Source organism: Balaenoptera physalus (genome assembly GCF_965194825.1).
Source record: "Balaenoptera physalus genome assembly, chromosome: 14".
Lineage (NCBI taxonomy): Eukaryota > Metazoa > Chordata > Mammalia > Artiodactyla > Balaenopteridae > Balaenoptera > Balaenoptera physalus.
The window spans coordinates 83611388-83632247 of NC_138893.1; the positions used below are offsets into that span (position 1 = coordinate 83611388).

General features: G+C 34.3%; 1 protein-coding gene and 1 pseudogene across 9 annotated transcripts in view; one reads left to right on the top strand and one right to left on the bottom strand.

The window, feature by feature from the left end:
- The window catches only part of LOC309642703 (protein FAM136A pseudogene), a 294376-nt pseudogene that overhangs the window by 129804 nt on the left and 143712 nt on the right, over nucleotides 1-20860 (bottom strand). The window lies entirely within an intron of this gene.
- Nucleotides 1-20860, top strand: part of PPP3CB (protein phosphatase 3 catalytic subunit beta) — a 47761-nt gene that overhangs the window by 12307 nt on the left and 14594 nt on the right. For 7 of the 8 annotated variants that reach the window (XM_082424527.1, XM_082424525.1, XM_082424521.1 and 4 more), the window contains exons 2-10: nucleotides 1731-1931; nucleotides 2629-2753; nucleotides 6528-6639; nucleotides 8450-8595; nucleotides 8864-9003; nucleotides 9106-9183; nucleotides 9289-9383; nucleotides 12166-12291; nucleotides 19934-20011. In XM_082424527.1, coding sequence (XP_082280653.1) covers nucleotides 1731-1931; nucleotides 2629-2753; nucleotides 6528-6639; nucleotides 8450-8595; nucleotides 8864-9003; nucleotides 9106-9183; nucleotides 9289-9383; nucleotides 12166-12291; nucleotides 19934-20011 — 1101 coding nt within the window. The remainder of the gene's footprint in view (nucleotides 1-1730; nucleotides 1932-2628; nucleotides 2754-6527; nucleotides 6640-8449; nucleotides 8596-8863; nucleotides 9004-9105; nucleotides 9184-9288; nucleotides 9384-12165; nucleotides 12292-19933; nucleotides 20012-20860) is intronic. The other variant, XM_082424522.1, reaches the window with a different exon arrangement.

A 20860-nucleotide genomic window follows, 5' to 3' on the forward strand; every position in this document is an offset into this window, starting at 1 on the left:
TCTTTGTTACGGTGCGCGGGCTTCTTGTTGCGGAGCACGGGCTCTAGGCGTGTGGGCTTCAGTAGTTGTGGCTCGCAGGCTCTAGAGCGCAGGCTCAGTAGTTGTGGCTCACAGGCTTAGCTGCTCCGCGGCATGTGGGATCTTCCCGGACCAGGGCTCGAACCCGTGTCCCCTGCATTGGCAGGGAGATTCTTAACCACTGCGCCATCAGGGAAGCCCTCTTGCTTTCTTTATTTTGAAAAACAAAGTACTGTTTGGTAAAGGGCCTAAAACTACTTCAATCCAAGCTGGTTTTGAATGCATAAAGAGGTCATTTGTTGGATTCAGTAAAAAAGGAATAAAAAATTTTAACAGATATGTAGTAACTTTTCCTAAGTATATGACCTCAAAATTGTGGTAGATACCACTGAAAACGGACCTTCACATTTTCCATTCCATTTAATAAATATCAGTTTAAAATCAACATTTTAAATTTCATTTAAACAGGAGCAAAGTATTTTCAATTATAGTGAAGACAAAAATCATTGTACTATTTTTTGTTGAAAATTCCCAGTATATGAAGAAGATAATAATGTTTAAAGACATTATAACTTTGACCTAAAACCTTGCTAATGTGTTTGAAAAGAGAATGGTAATACAGTCATGAGAAATGAATCACAGGCATGAGAGAAAAGTATTGATTTTAACATTATGAGTAAGAATAAGTGACTGGATTATTCAATGACAATGGATTTAGAGCTTTAGGTTGAAATCAGTTTGTCTTTTGTTTTTTCATCTGGTGTTTCTTATTATGATTAAATTCTCATGAATAGAAAAAAGCAAATATCAGTTTAAAACAATACAGTTGGTAATTACTTGTGGAAATTGTAAATATATGCTACAGGAGTAAAAAAGCCAACTATTTCAGTAGTTAGACAAATGGAAATTGTGGCTTAGCATAAATTTGCAGTGATAGCATTGAATATGTATTTTAAAAGTACTGTATCTCAAACAACTTAAATGGGAGTGAGGATGATTTGCTTTTGAAAAGTATGTTAGATGACTCAAAAAATGAATCCAGTGATAAGGAATACACTGATGTCAAAAATGTGTGTAAAGATTTTGAATGAAAGTATTTTATGAAACATGAAGGTAAGAGAAAAAGCAGTATTTCAAAATTATCGTGATTTATTAATGTTATTTTAAATCTATATGTGCATCTGAATTAATTTAAATTCCATCAATAAGCATTTGGCAGTTTTAATCTATATCCCTAGAAGTTTCTATTCAAGTTGGCCAGCAGGCATTGTTTTATATATTTTTAATAGGAAGTTGGTAGATCACCTTATATTTGGGATTTCTTTCTATTCATGCTTATGTGGTATTAAGTTATATTTATTGTACTTCATTTAAGATGAAGAGTGTATGTTTTGAGAATTCTACCAAAAAATGTTTTAGCTTAAAGAAGAAAGCTTTAGTTATCCTGAAAGAAATTTTAATTTTGTGAGACAGTTTATTTCTCTAATAATTCTTCTGTTATTATATATAGATTATTAAAAAGGAAGTATAGTTTGATTACTCTTTTTTTTTAAAAAGCTTTTAAAAAATTAATACCCCATCCAGTAAATGAAGAAGCAAAACAAAAACTTCAGCTTTTCAGTTTTTACTCTTATTTACCTAGATCCATTGATTAGTTTGTATGTTAATATATTAATAGTGATTTATTTTTTATTAATTAAAAAAAATTGCAGCTGTCCCTTTCCCCCCAACGCATCGCTTGACATCTGAAGAAGTTTTTGATATGGATGGGATACCCAGGGTTGATGTTTTGAAGAACCACTTAGTAAAAGAAGGTCGGGTAGATGAAGAAATTGCACTTAGAATTATCAATGAGGGTGCTGCCATTCTTCGGAGAGAGAAAACCATGATAGAAGTAGAGGCTCCAATTACAGGTACACTTATTTATGTTTTGGATATTATTTTTTACTGCACCATTATTTACTTACCTAAATATAAAGCTGTTTCTTCTTCATTCATATTGTATACTAAATTAATATTACATGGACATTATCTTGAATTTCCAGATTATTTTCTTTTTAAAGTTTTTGCCTGTTTTCATTGAATAAACATGATCCTAAAAAATCTGAGTGCAGAAGTTAGTCTAATATGCTTTTGTGAAGGTTTCATTAGTTTTGTTGGCCATCATTGAATTTGATTCAACAAATACTTATTTACTTTGTTTTCAGTCATTAGGGGCAAATACCTCAGTGCTGTATCAGATACCAAAAGTGATCATTTAGAAGTCAACAGAAAGTATGGAGTTAGAATGGAGATTTTACTGCCACCATTATAATTTTGTCATCCTAAGACATGCATGTTTGGCTTCCTAAAGAGGAGCTTTATAAAGTTAGATGAAAATTTTGTCACTGACTACAAATTTCATTACTTTTGTTATATCTTGTTCTAGATCTTGAGCACATGAACACTTGTGTACACATCATCCCTATCATGACTCTTCATAGATTACTTCCTTCTTAAACCTTTCTTGATAGAATTTTACACTATCTCTTATGTAAAATAAATTAGAATTTAAGTAAAATTTGTTATTTCAGAGGTTTTTTTTCATATCTAATAATCTTCTTGTTTCAGTGTGTGGTGACATCCATGGCCAATTTTTTGATCTGATGAAACTTTTTGAAGTAGGAGGATCACCTGCTAATACACGATACCTTTTTCTTGGTGATTATGTGGACAGAGGTTATTTTAGTATAGAGGTAATAATCATATACTGTCATTTGATTTGCTTTTAAGTGTTATCACAGATGATTTCCATTAATTCCTAATAAAATAAGTTCCTTAAATTACCTGTATTGGGTTCTTTTTAATACCTCTGCATATTCTAAAGTTTTTAGTAAAGCTACTATTTATTCCTCTTCTGTCTTTCAAACTATTCTTTTAATTTTCTTTGTGCTACTCTTAATGTAATTATAATTGCCATTTTTCCCAGTGGAAATTGTGAGCAAACTAAGGGGTCTTTATTGCCCTGTTATCTAGTGGCCCTAAGGAGGTAATGCTATTTATCTCTCTTGCCCCTAAAGGCATTCACCCATGCAAAAAAAGATTAATTGTATTTTTTCCGATTAAATAAAATATATTACAGTGCTTTTATTGCTTAAACTCTAGTACTTCTTTCCCTCCTTCCATAGCAATTAAAACCCAAGTATATCATATAGAATCTTTATGCGTTCTGAAAGTATTTGTTTTAAAAAACTTGAGACATTAAAATGACCTGTTGATTATCACTTAACAGTAGATGGTTCTTTTTGCTCCTTTTACTTTTCTAATTATATAAATTAAAATAAGATATAAATATAGAACAATTTGTATTTTCTAATATATGCATCTCTTTCTTTCCTTTTTTGAAATGAAAATGGAACCCTATTATAAGGTTCTGTAACTTCCTTTTTTCATAAATCCCTATGCTGTGATGTCATTCCAGGTAAATAATTATAAATTTACAGCATCATTTTTAATAGCTGCATTGTATTCCATCGACTAAACAAGTCACAGTCAATTTAATCAACTTCTTGTTGTTAGGCATATGAGGTGTTCCCAGTTTTTTGCCATTATAAGTGATGCTTCTGTGAGCCATATTATTTATACAGCTTTATATACTTGCCCAATTATTTCTACAGGACAGATTCTTACAGGTAAAATTGTTGGGTAGAAGCTCTACAAATAGATAAGTGTGTTAGCATTAATGTGTTTCAAGCATATTCTAAGCACTTAATACACATTGATTAATCTTTACAACAAAGTTATGAGGTAAGTACTATTATTTTATCCATTTTATAGAGGAGTCTGAGGCTTGGAGAGGTTAAATAACTTGCCCAAGGTCATATTGTTAGTAAGTGGTGGAGCTAGGCAGTTTGACTCAGCCTGTGCTCTTAACCATCTCCCCCACTAGATACTGAAGCTTTACCTGGTGAATTTCCATGCCAATTACTGTTGTTTAATTCTCCTCCAGTGTTTTCAACCTCTTTTCTGAGGTATGCTAGGATCCTTAGTGGGGAAGAGAGCTCAGGGCTCTGTCCACCCAAATTCCCTTGGGAATTTTATTATCCTTAGTTCCTCTTTCCATTCATAGTTTCATCATCAGCCTCCTCAAACTTCCCTGGAGCCTTCAAGAAAACTAGAAAATTGCCCTCCTTAATAAAAAGATTGGGGGCTTTTTTTTTTTTTAATTCTATTCTGATTGGGGGCTTTGACAAAAACAATAAAATAAAAAATTTTAGGAAGCTTAGTTGGTACCTGAGCGTGTTGGTATGTATGTCTTTGTATTAGAGGGTTTAGTAGCTGACTCTTTTAATATATTTTATTGTTATAAAAGGAAAATAATAAAGAATCAGAATAAGGAAAAAGGACAGGTGTTTAATAAGTATTTCCCCAGTTTAATTATTTTTTTCTTGTGAATAAAATGAAGATGTGAATAGTTACACATTTCATATACCTTAACTTGTTTAAAATAAAGTTTGTGGGAATTCCCTGGTAGTCCAGTGGTTAGGACTCTGCACTTTCACTGCCAAGGGCTTGGGCTCTATCCCTGGTTAGGGAAATAAGATTCCGTAAGCAGCGTGGCCAAAAAAATGAATAAATGAAGTTTGTTTTTTCTTTTTGTATATAATTATGTAAACCAAGCTTATTTACATATGAAATAGTCTTTCCTTTTTTTTTTTAACCAAATAAGTAAAATGTGAGTCTGTTTCTTTTTTAATTTTATTTTTTTAACATTTTTTTTTTTTTTTTTAGTTTATTAATTAATTTATTTATTTTTGGCTGTGTTGGGTCTTCGTTTCTGTGCGAGGGTTTTCTCTAGTTGCAGAGAGCTGGGGCCACTCTTCATCGCGGTGCGCGGGCCTCTCACTGTCGCGGCCTCTCTTGTTGCAGAGCACAGGCTCCAGACGCGCAGGCTCAGTAGTTGTGGCTCACGGGCCCAGTTGCTCCGCGGCATGTGGGATCTTCCCAGACCAGGGCTCGAACCCGTGTCCCCTGCACTGGCAGGCGGATTCTCAACCACTGCGCCACCAGGGAAGCCCTTTTTAACATCTTTATTGGAGTATAATTGCTTTACAATGGTGTGTTAGTTTCTGCTTTATAACAAAGTGAATCAGCTATACTTAGACATATATCCCCATATCTCGTCCCTCTTGCGTCTCCGTCCCACCCTCCCTATCTCATCCCTCTAGGTGGTCACAAAGCACCGAGCTCCCTGTGCTATGAAGCTGCTTCCCACTAGCTAACTATTCTACATTTGGTAGTATATATAAGTCCATGCCACTCTTTCACTTCGTCCCAGCTTACCCTTCCCCCTCCCCGTGTTCTTAAGTCCATTTTCTACGTCTGTGTCTTTATTCCTGTCCTGCCCCTAGGTTCTTCAGAACCATTTTTTTTTTTTTTTTTTTTAGATTCCATATGTATGTGTTAGCATACGGTATTTGTTTTTCTCTTTCTGACGTACTTCACTCTGTATGACAGACTCTAGGTCCATCCACCTCACTACAAATAACTCAATTTCATTTCTTTTTATGGCTGAGTAATATTCCATTGTATATATGTGCCACATCTTCTTTATCCATTCATCTGTTGATGGACACTTAGGTTGCTTCCATATCCTTGCTATTGTAAATAGAGCTGCAGTGAACATTGTGGTACGTGACTCTTTTTGAATTATGGTTTTCTCAGGGTATATGCCCAGTAGTGGGATTGAGCCTGTTTCTTATGTTAGGTGTATTTAGGGGAAAATAGCCGCTGTACTCTTTTAATATTCTTTTTATTAAAAAATTGCATTATCATTGAGTCATTTCACATAATAAGCACCTACATTATATAAGGCAACATTCATAACCAACAATGTAAACATAAAGCATGGTTATTCTCTTCGTTAGGCAGCATGGCATAATGTTTAAGATCAGAGGATCAGAATCCTATCTCCATTACTTAGAGGTTTTGTGATTTCGGACAAGTTACTTAAGCTCTTTGCTTCAGTTTCTTCATTTGTAAAATAGAGATAATATTATATACTTCGTAGGGTTGTTTGAGGAATAAAGGAGGGGAATTAATTATATAGTGCTTGGCACATTATGAGTACTCAATAAATGTTAGCTGCTATTATTTTTGACATTGTTGTTTTATTTATTGGTATACCTAAGGAGGAGACCAATCTGCTAATTGTTTTTACAGCAAACAATTTGTAAATCTAAAGTAATTAAATTATTTGACTCATTCATTCAACAGATATTTATTGCTCTTCTACTATTTGCTAGGTGCTTTTCTAAGAGTGGAGAATCAGAAGTGAATAAGATGACAAAGTCCTTAATTTCATGGAGCTTATGTTTTAGTAAGGGACAAAGAGAAGAAGATAATAAAAAGATAATGAAGAGTGATAGAGATTGTAAGGGTAATAGGGTTAGAGGAAAAGAAGCAAAGATCAAACAGCTTATTTAAACAAAAATATAAGATTAATTCACTGGAAACATTTTCTTTTGTAGTGTGTCTTATATTTATGGGTCCTGAAGATTCTATACCCAAGCACATTATTTCTTCTGAGAGGCAACCATGAATGCAGACACCTTACTGAATATTTTACCTTTAAGCAGGAATGTGAGTACTGCCATGAGAAATATTTTCACTTCCTCAGTATTCTTTTGGAGTGATGTGGGTAGTAAGAGTTTGAAGATTTTACAGTGCAACATGTAAGAACAGATTTTGTGTCCAAATGTGTAAAGCTTTGAGGAAGATTGTCTGGCGTTCTCTAGTGTTTAATTTTATTCAGGTGTTTTCATTACAGTATTTCCTATTAAGTGTGATTTTTACATATGTACCTAGGAACAGTTTTGAGCTCTGTATGTAGTTTTAATGTTAGAATTATTTTTTCTAACAGGATGAATATAAACCAAAAGAAAAGAAATGTTGCGTTGGAGATTTCTCTCCATCAATATTGAGGCATTCCCATGAAAATTCTTAGCAAATTAATTATCCTGTCATCATTGCAGATTGTTTTATTTATTTTTTAATTATGCAGATTGTTTTAAACACACTATTAATGAATGGAAGGTCTTAACCTACAATGTTTACCCCATTTCTCTCTTAAATTATTATGGCTGTGGTAATCTAATAGCTATAAGCAACCATATGGTATGGAGCAGTGTTTGACCTTTTTTCACACCTCATAGCTGTGTACTTGTTAATATTCATGGCTGTATTAAGTCTTAGAATTAAGATTTAAAATTAGAAATAACTTCAGAATTATTGAGGCTCAAAACATGATTCAATAAAGATCAATATAGTGATGGATAATGGCAGAGGTGGCAAACTCATATAACTTCAAGGATCAGGTGGGTAACCTAAAGAATATAAGATGAGACCTGGAAAGTGCATGCTTGACCTAAAAGCAATCAAATTAAAATTTTTATTAAACCACAGTGTTGGAAAACAGATCTGTCAGCAGACTATCAGTTTATAACCTCTGGTTGCTGGATATAGATTTTCTCATATTTGAATGTTACAGTATTAAAAAGTGAAGTAGGAACTAAGTTCTCTTTTTTCCTTAGATAAAGAACAAACCGTCCGCCAAAATCCCACCCAAAACATAAAATATCCAGGAATTTAAAAGTATAAAGGAGCAAGGGAATGTGTATGATATCTACTTAAAAGTAGATGAGAGTTTAATTTGGTAGAGTCTTTCTTGTGTTATATTGGCTTCTTGCTTCACTGCCCATTTTAAGTGTTCATTGTAGGCTAAAGGAAACCCTCTGCTCCTCCAACATATGAATAAAATCTTTTTTTTAATTGGATAGACCTTGAGTTTTGTTGTGGTGATATAGTAGTCTTGCCTATAACAACAAAGTAGTCACTGACTCTTAGAATAAAATAAAGTATTAACACTATTTTAACTTTTAGTTCTAATTTTGCCTTTCTTGGCCTATAAAGGTAAAGAGTTGAACTATTTTTAGAGATTTGGCTTATTTATTTTTAGTAACATTTTATGACTATCTGCTGCATACACAAAATAAATTTAGAGAGAGCAAATATTTTGTCTTCACAAGATCAATAACATTGCTTATCCTTCTTGATTCTTATGGGGCAAGATGCTGGCCTTTTTTTAAAAAATTTTTTTACGCAGTACAATTTACTCTTTGTGGTGTTTAGTTCTGAGTTTTGACAAATGAATAGAGCTGCCTACCACCACAGTCATGATACAGAAAAGTTTTATTGTCCCTTAAATTTCTCCCTGCTGCCTTTTTATACTCACCCCTTTACCCAGTCTGAACCCCTGGCTGCCACTTGGCTGTTTCCCTTATCTTTAATTTTCTTGCCTTGGTTTTAATAGTCGTGTGTATACACACACACGTTTTCAAAATGATCAACAAGTTATGCAGTTTTCAATTATTGAATTTTTTTCTTTTTCTAGGTAAAATTAAATATTCAGAAAGAGTCTATGAAGCTTGTATGGAAGCTTTTGATAGCCTGCCTCTTGCTGCACTTTTAAACCAACAGTTTCTTTGTGTTCATGGTGGACTTTCACCAGAAATACACACACTGGATGATATTAGGAGAGTGAGTATATATTTTAGTTCCAAGAGTTGATTCCTATTTATAGTATTTTGTTGGGTAGAGACTAGAAGCTTCCAACCTCTCTTCACTGCCAAGATTAGGTAATGGTAAAAATTAATATACTGATATTTTATGGAAATATCTTCTAACCATTCAGAACAAAGTAGTACGGACAGTATTCAAAGTTGGTACCACTTTCCTATGTCCATTCCATTCTCACTTTTTGACAAGTTATTTCTGTTCTTTGTTTCTTTCTTTTCTTCTTTCACAGTTAGATAGATTCAAAGAGCCACCTGCATTTGGACCAATGTGTGACTTGCTATGGTCTGATCCTTCTGAAGATTTTGGAAATGAAAAATCACAGGAACATTTTAGTCACAATACAGTTCGAGGATGTTCTTATTTTTATAAGTAAGGAAAAATATCCAAGTTTAATCACATTGTAGGTGTTAAAATAGCATATGCTTCATATAGAAAGTCATTATTTTACTTAATTTATTCTTTTCCCCACAGCTATCCAGCAGTGTGTGAATTTTTGCAAAACAATAATTTGTTATCGATTATTAGAGCTCATGAAGCTCAAGATGCAGGGTAAGAATTCTGTTTCCCTGACCCAAATTAACACCTTATGTACAAATCAAACTTAGTAACCATGATTGATGCTTTACGATGCATATTAAGCTATTTGTTTTGCAGCTATAGAATGTACAGAAAAAGTCAAACTACAGGGTTCCCTTCATTAATAACAATTTTTTCGGCACCTAATTACTTAGATGTCTACAATAATAAAGGTAAGATGTTGTTGATAAAAAAAATTGTTAAACGACTTAATATATGAATTGACTTATTTTTTTGAAAATATAATAGAAAAGGGGTATTGTTTGAAACTGTAACTATCCAAATCTCATTATAAAAAAGTATAAGATATAAGGGAGGGGAGAGGGCAAGAAATAAAAATCCAAAATGTGAAACTTAAGTCATATGTAACCATTCCACAACTTGTCATTCACAAAAGCTGCCTTGTGAAAGAATGTTCTGAGGTAACTACGTCAAGCAAAAATAAACATGATTTTCTCAAACTCCCGTTTCTTAAATCTTCCCCCTTATAGTCAAGAGAATGTTTTCTTGTTTGCATAAAGCTGCTGTTGCTGCTTTGACCATTTCATGTATTTGTACCGTATAGTTGTTTATCATGTCTCTTGTTTTATGTTCACTGATCTAGGTTTTCTTTCCCTTTCTTATTCCCTACTTTTATCTCTACTGCCCCACGATGATTTGTAGTTGAGGCTTTGATTAAGTCAATCTGACCTCCTTTTCAGGGATACATTCTTCCCTTTCCTTTCTTTTTACTGATCTTTCTTCCTTTTTTCTTATGTCTTTTTAATTTACCTTCTGTTCTAGTGGTTCCTGTTCCCCCTGCCCCTTCCCTCCAAATTTGCTCTGTCTATAATAACTGGGTTTACTTTAACTTTGAACACAGTTTATTGAGAGATAATACCAAAGGATCTTAATCTAGTTAAGTGTGTGCCAGGGACACTGAAGATGAGCTTGAGTATGTTTATGTAGTTCACATTTTCAGAAGAGGAAATTAAGAAGCCAGCTTCTATTCTGTCTTGACATGTCTGGAATTCAGTTGACTATGCCATAGTTTCAAGGGTCAGACTGGAGTGGTTGTACCAGGAGGAAAGAACAGAAGGTTAAAGACTTTTAAAAGTACATTTAGAGAAATAATGAGGTCGTTGCTAAATATGGGTTGTGGTGTGAGTTCAAAAGAGGAGTGGAATAAGAGTTTTTGGAAGAGTATAGATGATAGTTAAAAGATTAAAACATTTGCCTGAGATCAGACAGTAGCAAGCTGTATAATAACTTGGATACAGAGTATGCTACAAGAACTCCATACTATATTAATTACCAAAACAACCATACCATTGACATTAACTGAGTTGGTAATCTTTAGAAGCTAGTATCATTGCAGCCTCCAAGGATTATGCCAGTGCTAAAATAGTCTTTAAAATTATATTTTGGTTTATACATTTTGACGCTTCTATAAAGATACCTAATGAAGCATGGCTTCATTTTTGAAGAGGAACATATCTAAGTTTGGATGCCATCCTCAGAACTGATTTGTTACATTTAACTTTCTACCTGTAACCTCCCCTTGTCAGTACTAAAGGAGCTAGTGTTCAGTGCTCGGTTGATTACTGCCTTACTGGTTGTCCTTCGTCAGTTTAACTCAGGAGGTTAAGGGATCACTTTTCTTAGTACTCAGAAAAGAAACTCAAACCATTGAATCTGTCTTGTCAGAATCAAATGTCTCTTGGTAGTTCTGATTCTGTACATAGTGTTAATGACTTGAGTGCTTACATGGTATGGGATATGTTTGTAATGTTTCATTCCATCTGTAAGGCAATTTTCTAGATTCTCTTTTTTAAAGCCGAACGCTTGGTATCAGCCCTTAATTTCTGAGGCTAAATTTAAAATATGTTTATTTCATGGGAATTTCATAAGGGAAACAAACATATTACTTTTGACTCTGTATGAGCTAGAATGCCAGATCTTGGAATTTAACATCTACATTTCAGTGCTTTACATTAAAATGAAAAAAAAAAAAAAAGTAACCACATAATTATTATAGTATCTACAAAGCATTTTATACTTTTATGTACTTTCATGTGAAATACATTCTCTGACCTTAGACTTCTGAGGTAGGCAGGGTGAACATATTAGTCTTATTTTATAAATGAGAAACAGATTAGTTAAATAATTTGCTAACTATTGCACAGCTAGTATATGCTGTAGCTTAGATTAGAATCTAGCCCATCTAGTCCAGTGTCCCATAAAATAATATAACTAGTGACTGAAATCTATGTCAGGTTAATTTAAGGTATTGTTTATATCAACTTATGAAACATTAGAAAGATACCTGAAATTGAGAAGAGTATGTTACCTGTGGGTTATTTGGTTATAATATTTTCTCTTTTGGTATTTTAATGGAATTTTTTTCTATATGAAGTAAAATATTTTTTGTAGTAGTTTCATTTGATTTCTTACAATACATGAAATAAGTACATTCCTACATTCATAAATAAAATGTTCCAACTTTTTTTTCTTTTCTGTTTTTTTTTTTCTTGCTTTATTTCCATTTAGCTGTCCTTTTCAGGTTCCTGCAACTAAAAAGACCCTCTTAAATTCTTCCAACTTGTATGAAATTTTAAACCTAGAAAATTGTTCATTGTCATTCTGTGTTTCCTCTAAAAACTGAGTTTTCACAATTTTGGATTTAGTAAAAGTGCATGTTTATCATTGGATTATAAAGTAAAACAAACATTTGAGAAAGACTGGGAATTTCATTAATAATAACAAGTGAAGATCTGACTATGCTCTACATAAAAGTGTGTTAAAAGCAAAAGTGTGCTACTACTAAAAATTAATTCCTACCTCCCTCTACTAGCCCTCGTTCTACTCACCCCTTGATTCCCCACCCCCTTAAAAAGATATTTTCTGCTTATATGTGTTTTAGACTTTTAGAGCTAAAGGCAAATTGTTACATTGACATTCAGACTTATCTTGCAGCTGCTGTATTAAAGTATGAAAATAATGTGATGAATATTCGACAATTTAACTGTTCTCCACATCCTTACTGGTTGCCCAATTTTATGGATGTCTTCACATGGTCTTTACCATTTGTTGGAGAAAAAGGTATGATTTTTATTTTAAAAAAAATTGTTTTATTACTGTTACATTTACTCCAGTTTACTATTGCAGGCATATACTACTTGCTAAAGGAAGCTGAAGTCTAATTTCACTGTGGCTACAGCTCTACTTGTGTCAGTGGGTGTGGATATGAGAGCCTCAAAGATATTTTAGTTAGCTGTTTACAGCCCCCATGTGAGGGTGTCTGGAGGACTGGGAGAAGACTTATAAATAACCTGATGTTGTCTTCAGCTGTTGGGTTTTCTTTCTTTTTTTCTTTAGCTTAAATATTTTATGAAGGAAAAGAGGGATAGCTTTGCTTTGGAATGGACACTTTTACATATTTTAACACCACTTTTGGGGATGTCATGGCAATTCATGGGAGAATTTAATAGGCCTCATTTGAGGCAATATTAGTCATTTTTTTTAGCAGTTCTGTACTCTCAGAAATGATAAAGAGAAATTCAGATTCTGACCTAATATTTCTTCTCCTATATAAGAAAATATGTATACAATTTTACTGGTAATGCTTTTCTGATAATTTAGAGATTCCTATTACTATGTATTTAATAGGCTTTTTTAAAAAAATAAATGCTATTTAAGAGATTTTGTTTTTGTATTTTATTCTAGTTCTATAGAGTTCCTAAGATTTCCTTACTTTATCACATTCTTCTTTTTCCATTTTAGTGTTAATTTTCCCACGAGGCAATACCTCAGTTTCCATACGTGGAATATAAGAATATTAGAGTACAGACATGATTGTAAAACATTTTGTTCTATATCCCTCTCTATTTTTTCTCACCTCTTCTGTGTTACAAAATGTTCCTTCCTGTCTGAGATATGTTACTTCTGCCAAGGCAATTTTTCGTTCTGCAATTCAGAGTTAATACTTAAACTGTGTATGTTAAACAGGTTTTTTGCAGATTGCCTTTGGTCTTTGTCAGTTATTCCGTAGGTCAACATTAATATGGAGATAGAATTACCCACTTTAGCATTTGAGAAGGGGGCCAGTAAAGGGCTTAGGTGCAAGGGATGCATTACACTTATAACCTTCTATCTTTGGTATATGAGAAATAGTTCAATGATAGCATCATCAGGCTGAAGGAAATTTAAGAATTCATCTTGCTCATTCTCCTGCCTCCAGGAGGAGAATAGTTGCAACACAACTATTTTAATGTAGTATGAGTGGGGTGGGGTGTGGGGAGAGCAGGGAAGATAAGGTAGGAGGAGAATGGATATTTCTAATTTGATTTTCTGATGCCTCCACAAAAAAGGAAATATTTCATTATATCTAATCTAAATGTTTATGCTATGAGTATTCAAACAAGGAGAGAGAAGATAATAGGTTTTCTCAACGAATGCACCTATCAAAAACCAGGACATCATAGAATTTTAGATCTCATAGTATACTTAACAATCATGTAGTCTAACTCCTTTTGAGAAATGAGAAAATTTAATCTAGTTTCTGTGGCTCTCTCATAAGTGAAGAACAGTGGGATTCAGGGATCCTACATTTGAAGTCTGCTACTCAGTGATCTTCTGTTCTTTTTTGCCACTCTGAATCATCTTAGCTATTGTGAGGACGTGTTCAAACCCTTTGACCATTTTTGTTGTTTTTCTGTGGATCTTCTCTAAATTATTCATATCTTTCTAAAAATGGGAATCTCAGATTTGAACATGATACGCAAATAGAATCCTAACCAGTGTTGAGCACAGTAAGAAAATTTTCTCAAACTCTTTGCCTAGTTTTCCATTTTAATACATGTTAGCTGTTTAAATAGCCTAACTACTTCTTCATTCTAATGAAAATTTTCTTTTGGTGTGAAAAGCAGCAAATGGCACTTCATTTGATTCCACATCGAAAAAGCCAATTTGACTCTGATCTAGTCCCTGGGAAGCAACTAACCTAACTAAGCCAGAGGCTTCCTTGGAGGCTGGTTTAATCCCAAAGTTAGATGAAAGTAGTGTTTTTTAGCCTTTTGGGGGCTTTTTATTTCGTTTTTTAAAAATGTTATGTTGTAAAATTTCCAGCACGATACAAAGGTAGAGCGAATAATATGATGAATTCCTATGTACCAATTACTCAGCTTCGACAGTTACCAAATCATGGCCAATACTGTGTCATTTATATCCCCATCCACTACTCCCCATCCCACACCTCAATTATTTTGAATCAAATCTCAGCTGTTATTTTTTGTATCTATAAATATTTTAGAATGAATCTCAAAGATAAGGACTCTTTTAAAAAAAATTAAAGTACACAAATACATTTATTAATTTCTTAATACAAAACCCTTTTGAGAATCTGGTGAAAGTTACAGACTTTTCCTCCAGAAAATTTCATGTACGAAATATATGTACCATCTGTACGTATGTAACATTTTGAGGATGCTTACAGATCTGAAGTGGATTGGTAACCCCACTCAGGCTTATTGGCCCCAATTTAAGAACCTCTGTTTCAGAGAGTTCAGCATGGTGTGATCTTCCGTAGAAGGTCATACATGTAGGATTTGTTCATTTATTAGATTTTTTTGGAAAGTCTGTTTTATTCAAGGTACTAAGGATACAAAAATACAAGTAAGATATTGGGTCTCTGCAGATTAATAGGGGACTAAAGATACATAAGTAATGATAAAATGTAATATGGTAAGCGCTCCAAGACAAGCATAGTTTTATAGGAATTAACAGGAGAGAGGAGATTATATCTGTCAGAGAGATTAAAGTAGCATTTGAACTGGGCCTTAAAGAATGGTGGAATTGTGCTGGTAGATGTGGGCAAGAGAATTCTAGGTGAGAGAACTTCCGAAGCCTGAGTCTGAAAGGAAGAAAGCATAACGTCACTGACAAATGTTGAGGGGTTCAATTAGATTAGCAAGTAAGATGTATGAAGGACAGTAGTAGAAAAAGAATGAAAAGTTAAGTCAGGGTTAGATCAGGGGGATCTTGATCACTTAAACAGAGAATCTGGAACTTTGATAAATAGTGGGAAGCAACTGCAACAGAATATAATCATGATAGTCATTTAGAAAAATTACTCTGGTGAAGTGAACTGGAAGGAAGACTAGCGATTGGGAGACCTGTTGTGAAGCTTCATCAGGAGTCAAGTGGAAACATAATGAAACCCTGTTAGCATTAGGAATGGAGAGCATGGGAGAACTGCAAGAACTGTCAAAGAATCAGTGAGACTTAACAAGATTGCATGTTTAAGAGGAGGGAATGGTTGAAGATGGCTTGGATGTGTTGAGTCTGGTAATGATAGTGCTATTAACACACTCTGATGAAACTTCTGTTATTCTAGCAACCCCTTACTTCAGTTATAGCTTCTCTTCATCTTCACTGGAATTGCTAGGCCTTTGACCATGTTGTTTTCTTTTTAGTCAGGTCCCCCCTTGCCTCTCTTTCTTCTTAACACACCCCCAAACTCCTTTCTCTCGTTTTTCGACTTTGTTCTATAAATGTTAGCCCCAGTAAAGTCTAACTATCCATTTTTTCCGTTCTTACAGTCAACATATAAAACACTGTTGGAGATATTTATACAGCCTTATGATTTGGTACCACCCTTTGATTTCTAGCATTAGCTAGGCTCTCAGTAGTACCCAAACATCCTTTATGTCACTAGTCTGCCTCCTCACTCATTTCTGTTAGGATATATTCTAAAATTTTATCTTTTTTACTTAAACATTTTCTTTTTCTAGCCACTTCCGTTACTCTCAGAGAGAACACGTACCATTAATGGGAGCTTTCTGTACTGACTGTTCCCCTGCTTTATAAATTACAGTCTTTTTTTTTTTTTGTCCGTGCCACACCACTTGCAGGGATCTTAGTTCCGCAACCAGGGATTGAACCCGGACCCTTGGCAGTGAAAGTGTGGAGTCCTAACCAATGGACTACCAGGGAATTCCCAATAAACTGCACTCATCTTGAATTCTTATCCTGTTGAAGATGTGACCCTTCTCTCCAGGGCTAGCCTTTCTAACTTGTCCTTATATTTCATTACCCTTCTGCTTTTTCAGGAAACTTACTTTATTATTTACATCTTCTATATCTTCAAACTCTCTCTGCTAAGCTCTTTTGTAAATTGTTCAAATCTATCTGATCTTTAAATAAAAAATAAATAACATTTCCTTTATCTGATATCTTTCATTGGCTACTACTGTGCTATGATTCTCTTGCCTTTCCTTCACAGCTAAGCTTCTAGATGGAAAGCACTACACACTTAAAAGCTACTATTTAGTATCCGTAAATGACTCTGGTAACTTTCCGGATAAACCTTAGCCTGTCACATGCGGTCTTTGGACCTTCCCTACTTTCTCTTCAGCCTCACTTTTTGTCTTTTTCTTTCACGTTCTCTATGTTCCAGGTATGAAACAGCCCAGCCAACTTCCTTAATGTACTATATGCTCTTTAAGTTTCATGCCTTCTTACTTTTTCTTTATTTTTTCATAACGGCTTTATTGAGGTATAATTCAAATACCATACACTTAACCTATTTACACTGTGTAATTCAATGGTTTTTAGTATATTCAGAGATGTGCATCTATCACCACAATCAGTTTTGAAACATTTTCACCATCCTCCCAAAGAAACCTTGTGTCCATTAGCATTCACTCCCCAGTTCCCCCCACATCTTCTTTCCAGCCCTGTGCAACCACTAATCTACTCACTATTTCCACAAATTTGCCTATTCTGGGTATTTCATATAAATGGAATCATGCAATATGTAGTCTTTTGTGACTGGCTTCTTTCCATAATGTTTTCAAGGTTTATCCATGTTGTAGCATGACAGTACTTTATTCCTTTTTATGACCAAATAATATTCTATTGTGTGGATATACATTTTATTTATCCATTCATCAGCTGATGGACATTTGGTTGTTTCCACTTTTTGACTACTATGAATAATGCTGCGATGAACATTCCTGTACAATATGGTTTCATTTTTCTTAGGTATGTAACTGGGAGTAAGCATTGCTGGGTCATATGATAACTCTATGTTTAACCTTTTGAGGATCTGTCAAACTGTTTTCCAAAGCAGCTATACCATTTTACAATGCTACCAGCAGTGTGTAATGTTTCCAGTTTTTCCATATCCTCGCCAACACTTGTTATTATGTATCTTTTTTTTATTATAGCCATCATATTGGATATGAAATTGTATCTCATTTCCCTAATGAATAATGATGTTGAGTATATTTTTATGTGCTTATTCGACATTTGCATATCTTATTTGAAGAAATGTTTATTTCTAAATGGATTCATTTTTAAAAGGATTATTTGTCTTTTTACTATTGAGTTGTAAGAGTTCTTTGTATATTATAGAGGCAAGTCCCTTATCAGATATATGATTTGCAAATGTTTTCTCCTGTTCTGTGAATTGTCTTTTCACTTTCTTGGTGATGTTCTTTGAAGCACAAGAGTTTTTAATTTTGATGAAGTCCTCTTTATTTTTTCTTTTGTTGCTTATGCTTTGGTGTCATATTTAAGAAACCATTACCAAACTCATGAAGATTTACTCCTATGTTTTCTTCTAAAAACTTTATAGTTTTAGCTCTTACATTTAGGTCTTTGATCCTTTTTGACTTTGTGTGTGTGTGTGTGTGTGTTGTGTGAAGTGGGGGTCCAACTTCATTCTATTGTATGTGGATATCCAGTTGTCCTAGCACCATTTGTTGAAAAGACTATTCTTTCCCCAGTGAATTGTTTTGACACCCTTGTTGAAAATCAGTTGACCTTAAATGTGAGGTTTTATTTCTGGACTCAGTTTTATTCCACTGATCTATATGACTTCTTCTTACTTTTTCTAACTTCTGTTTAGAATGCTTTATCTGCCCTCTCCACCTGGCAAATTTCTACTTCATGATTCCTCTACCAAAAGCCTTCTTGTCTTTCTTTTTATAAATTTATTTATTTATTTTTGGCTGCGTTGGGTCTTCATTGCTGCACGTGGGCTTTCTCTAGTTGCAGTGAGCGAGGGCTACTCTTCGTTGTGGTGCGCGGGCTTCTCATTGTGGTGGCTTCTCTTGTTGCACAGCACGGGCTCTAGGTGCGTGGGCTTCAGTAGTCATGGCATGCGGGCTCAGTAGTTGTAGCTTGCAGGCTCTAGAGTGCAGGCTCAGTAGTTGTGGCACACAGGCTTAATTGCTCCGCGGCATGTGGAATCTTCCCGGACCAGGGATCAAACTTGTGTCCCCTGCATTGGCAGGTGGATTCTTAACTGCTGCTCCACCACGGAAGTCCCAAAAGCCTTCTTTTCGTCAGCAGATCTTGTGCATAACTCTGCGTACTTACAGCACAGTGCTCATCACTTTTTTGTGATACAATATGTATGTATATAACTATGTATCCTTAGTAGTTAGTAAGCTTTTGCAGAGTAGAGACTGGACCTTTTATATCTGAATCCCAGAGCTTTAGCACAGTGCCTGACATGTGGTGTGCTATTAATATACTATAGGGGAAATAATAGGGGCAGTATTGAATTTTGTTTGAATGTGTCCATTTCAAGGTGCCATCAGGACCTCCAGGGGCTAATATTCAATAGGCGTTTTTATTATTAATTGAAATTTGCTTATACCTTTAATTTTTTAATTTACTCATTTGTCAGATATTTACTGTATGCCTCTCGTGTGCCTGGCATGGTACCAGGCTCTGGGGATGCAGTAAACAGAACAGCACCCTGCACTCATGAAGCTTTCATTTTAGTAGGGGAAACAGACGATATACAAATAGTCTGAGACAGTTGGCAATAAAACCAGCAAGGAAATCCAGGGATTGAAGGAGAGGTCGAGACTGGCAATAAAGAATTTGGAATCATCTTCAAAAGGTGATAGTTGAAAATATATAGTAATGGATGGAATCACCAAGAGATTGAACATATAAAAACAACAGGACTGCAGAGAGAATCTTGAGAATGTCCAAATTTGCGGGAAAAATAGTCTGAAAGGTAGAAAAACCAGAAAAGTAGAATCCTGGAAACCAAGGGAAAAGAGAAGGCAAAAAATATATAGAACGGTGAAGGAGAATTAAGCCTAAGAAAGAACCATGGGTTCCAGTTGTTAGATAGTCATTAGTAGTCTTAAGAATTAAGTTCAGGGGAACTGCTGGAGCCAGTTTTTAAAAGATTGAATCCTGAAACTTTTTGAAACAGTGGAACTGTGCCATGGTTTTTTCTTACTCCTTTTTTTTTAAAAAAATATGTATTTATTTACTTGGCCGTGCCGGGTCTTAGTTGCGGCATGCGGGATCTAGTTCCCTGACTGGGGATCGAACCCGGGCCCCCTGCATTGGGAGCATGGAGTCTTAACCGCTGGACCACCAGGGAAGTCCCTTTCTTACTCCTTAATGCTGTATCCATAAATGAAGAATTTAAATGTATGTATTTAGATGTTATTCATCCCTGTTCTTATCCCTGTGGGGGCTTCATTTTTTTTTTTTTTCCCTGAGAGACCTGAAAACTTATTCCATAAGGAATCTCTCAAGCTTGTTAGCCACTTAATTTCTTTCATTTTGAAAGCCCTTATAGCTTTTAATTCCATCATTTCTGCTATCAGAATATGTTTGTCTTCTTGGATCATTTATATAAATAGTTGCCCTGTATACATATAGATAGTTGAATATGATAAACTAATGTGTAACTTTTTTTTTTTAATAGTGACAGAAATGTTGGTAAATGTTCTGAGTATTTGCTCTGATGATGAACTTATGACTGAAGGAGAAGACCAGTTTGATGGTATGACTATTCATTTTACTGTTTTTTATTGTGAAATAGTATCTTTTAACTGCCCAGTTTTAATATACTCTTGTAAAATATAGTCATTGCTCTCAAATGGCTATGCTATTTGATAAGTGACAAGTCACTTTTTCAGATATTATTTATTTTAAGATTTTAAAATCATTTCAGTAATTTTTTTTTTCTGTTGGTATGGGGAAGAAAATGAATTTAGGGAAAGGGGAAATCTGGAAGAAAGAACAGAAGGAAAGGAAAATTGAAGTGCTAAAAGAATGTGGTTCTTCATGAATATGGACACTACTTAGAGAAGGGAGGATAAAAATGTTTTTTGTTTCCTTCGTACTGTATTCTTAGTGCATCAGAAACATACCTGAATACCCAATGCCGTTGTCACTTCTTCCTTTCAAAAATCAAAGTAAGCTGTTCTCAATTTATGAGTGGTTATGTTCTAAGAGACCACTTGTTAGTTTAGCTTAAGATTCAGCAAGCATTTTTTCCATACAAAGTTATACATGGTTGTTAGTTCTTATGTAAGCCAACCAGCCTATGTACCTAATGCACATTTATAGTATAAACTAATACGATAGAAACAAAATTACTTTTATTTTTATGTTCTGAAGTTTTTATTTAGAACTTAAATTTAAATATTTATATTAATTAACTGAATGAACAAAAACAGAAAGTTTGTAAGCTGAAAACTCTTTATTCCCTTCCATATGCCCCTCACATCTTTGTTGCAGCATACTTTTCATAGTTTTAATTAGTATATAAATGTTTCCATGTATTAAACATAATCTACATATTGGTAAAATTCGATACCTACATATTTCTAAGTATATTAATATACCA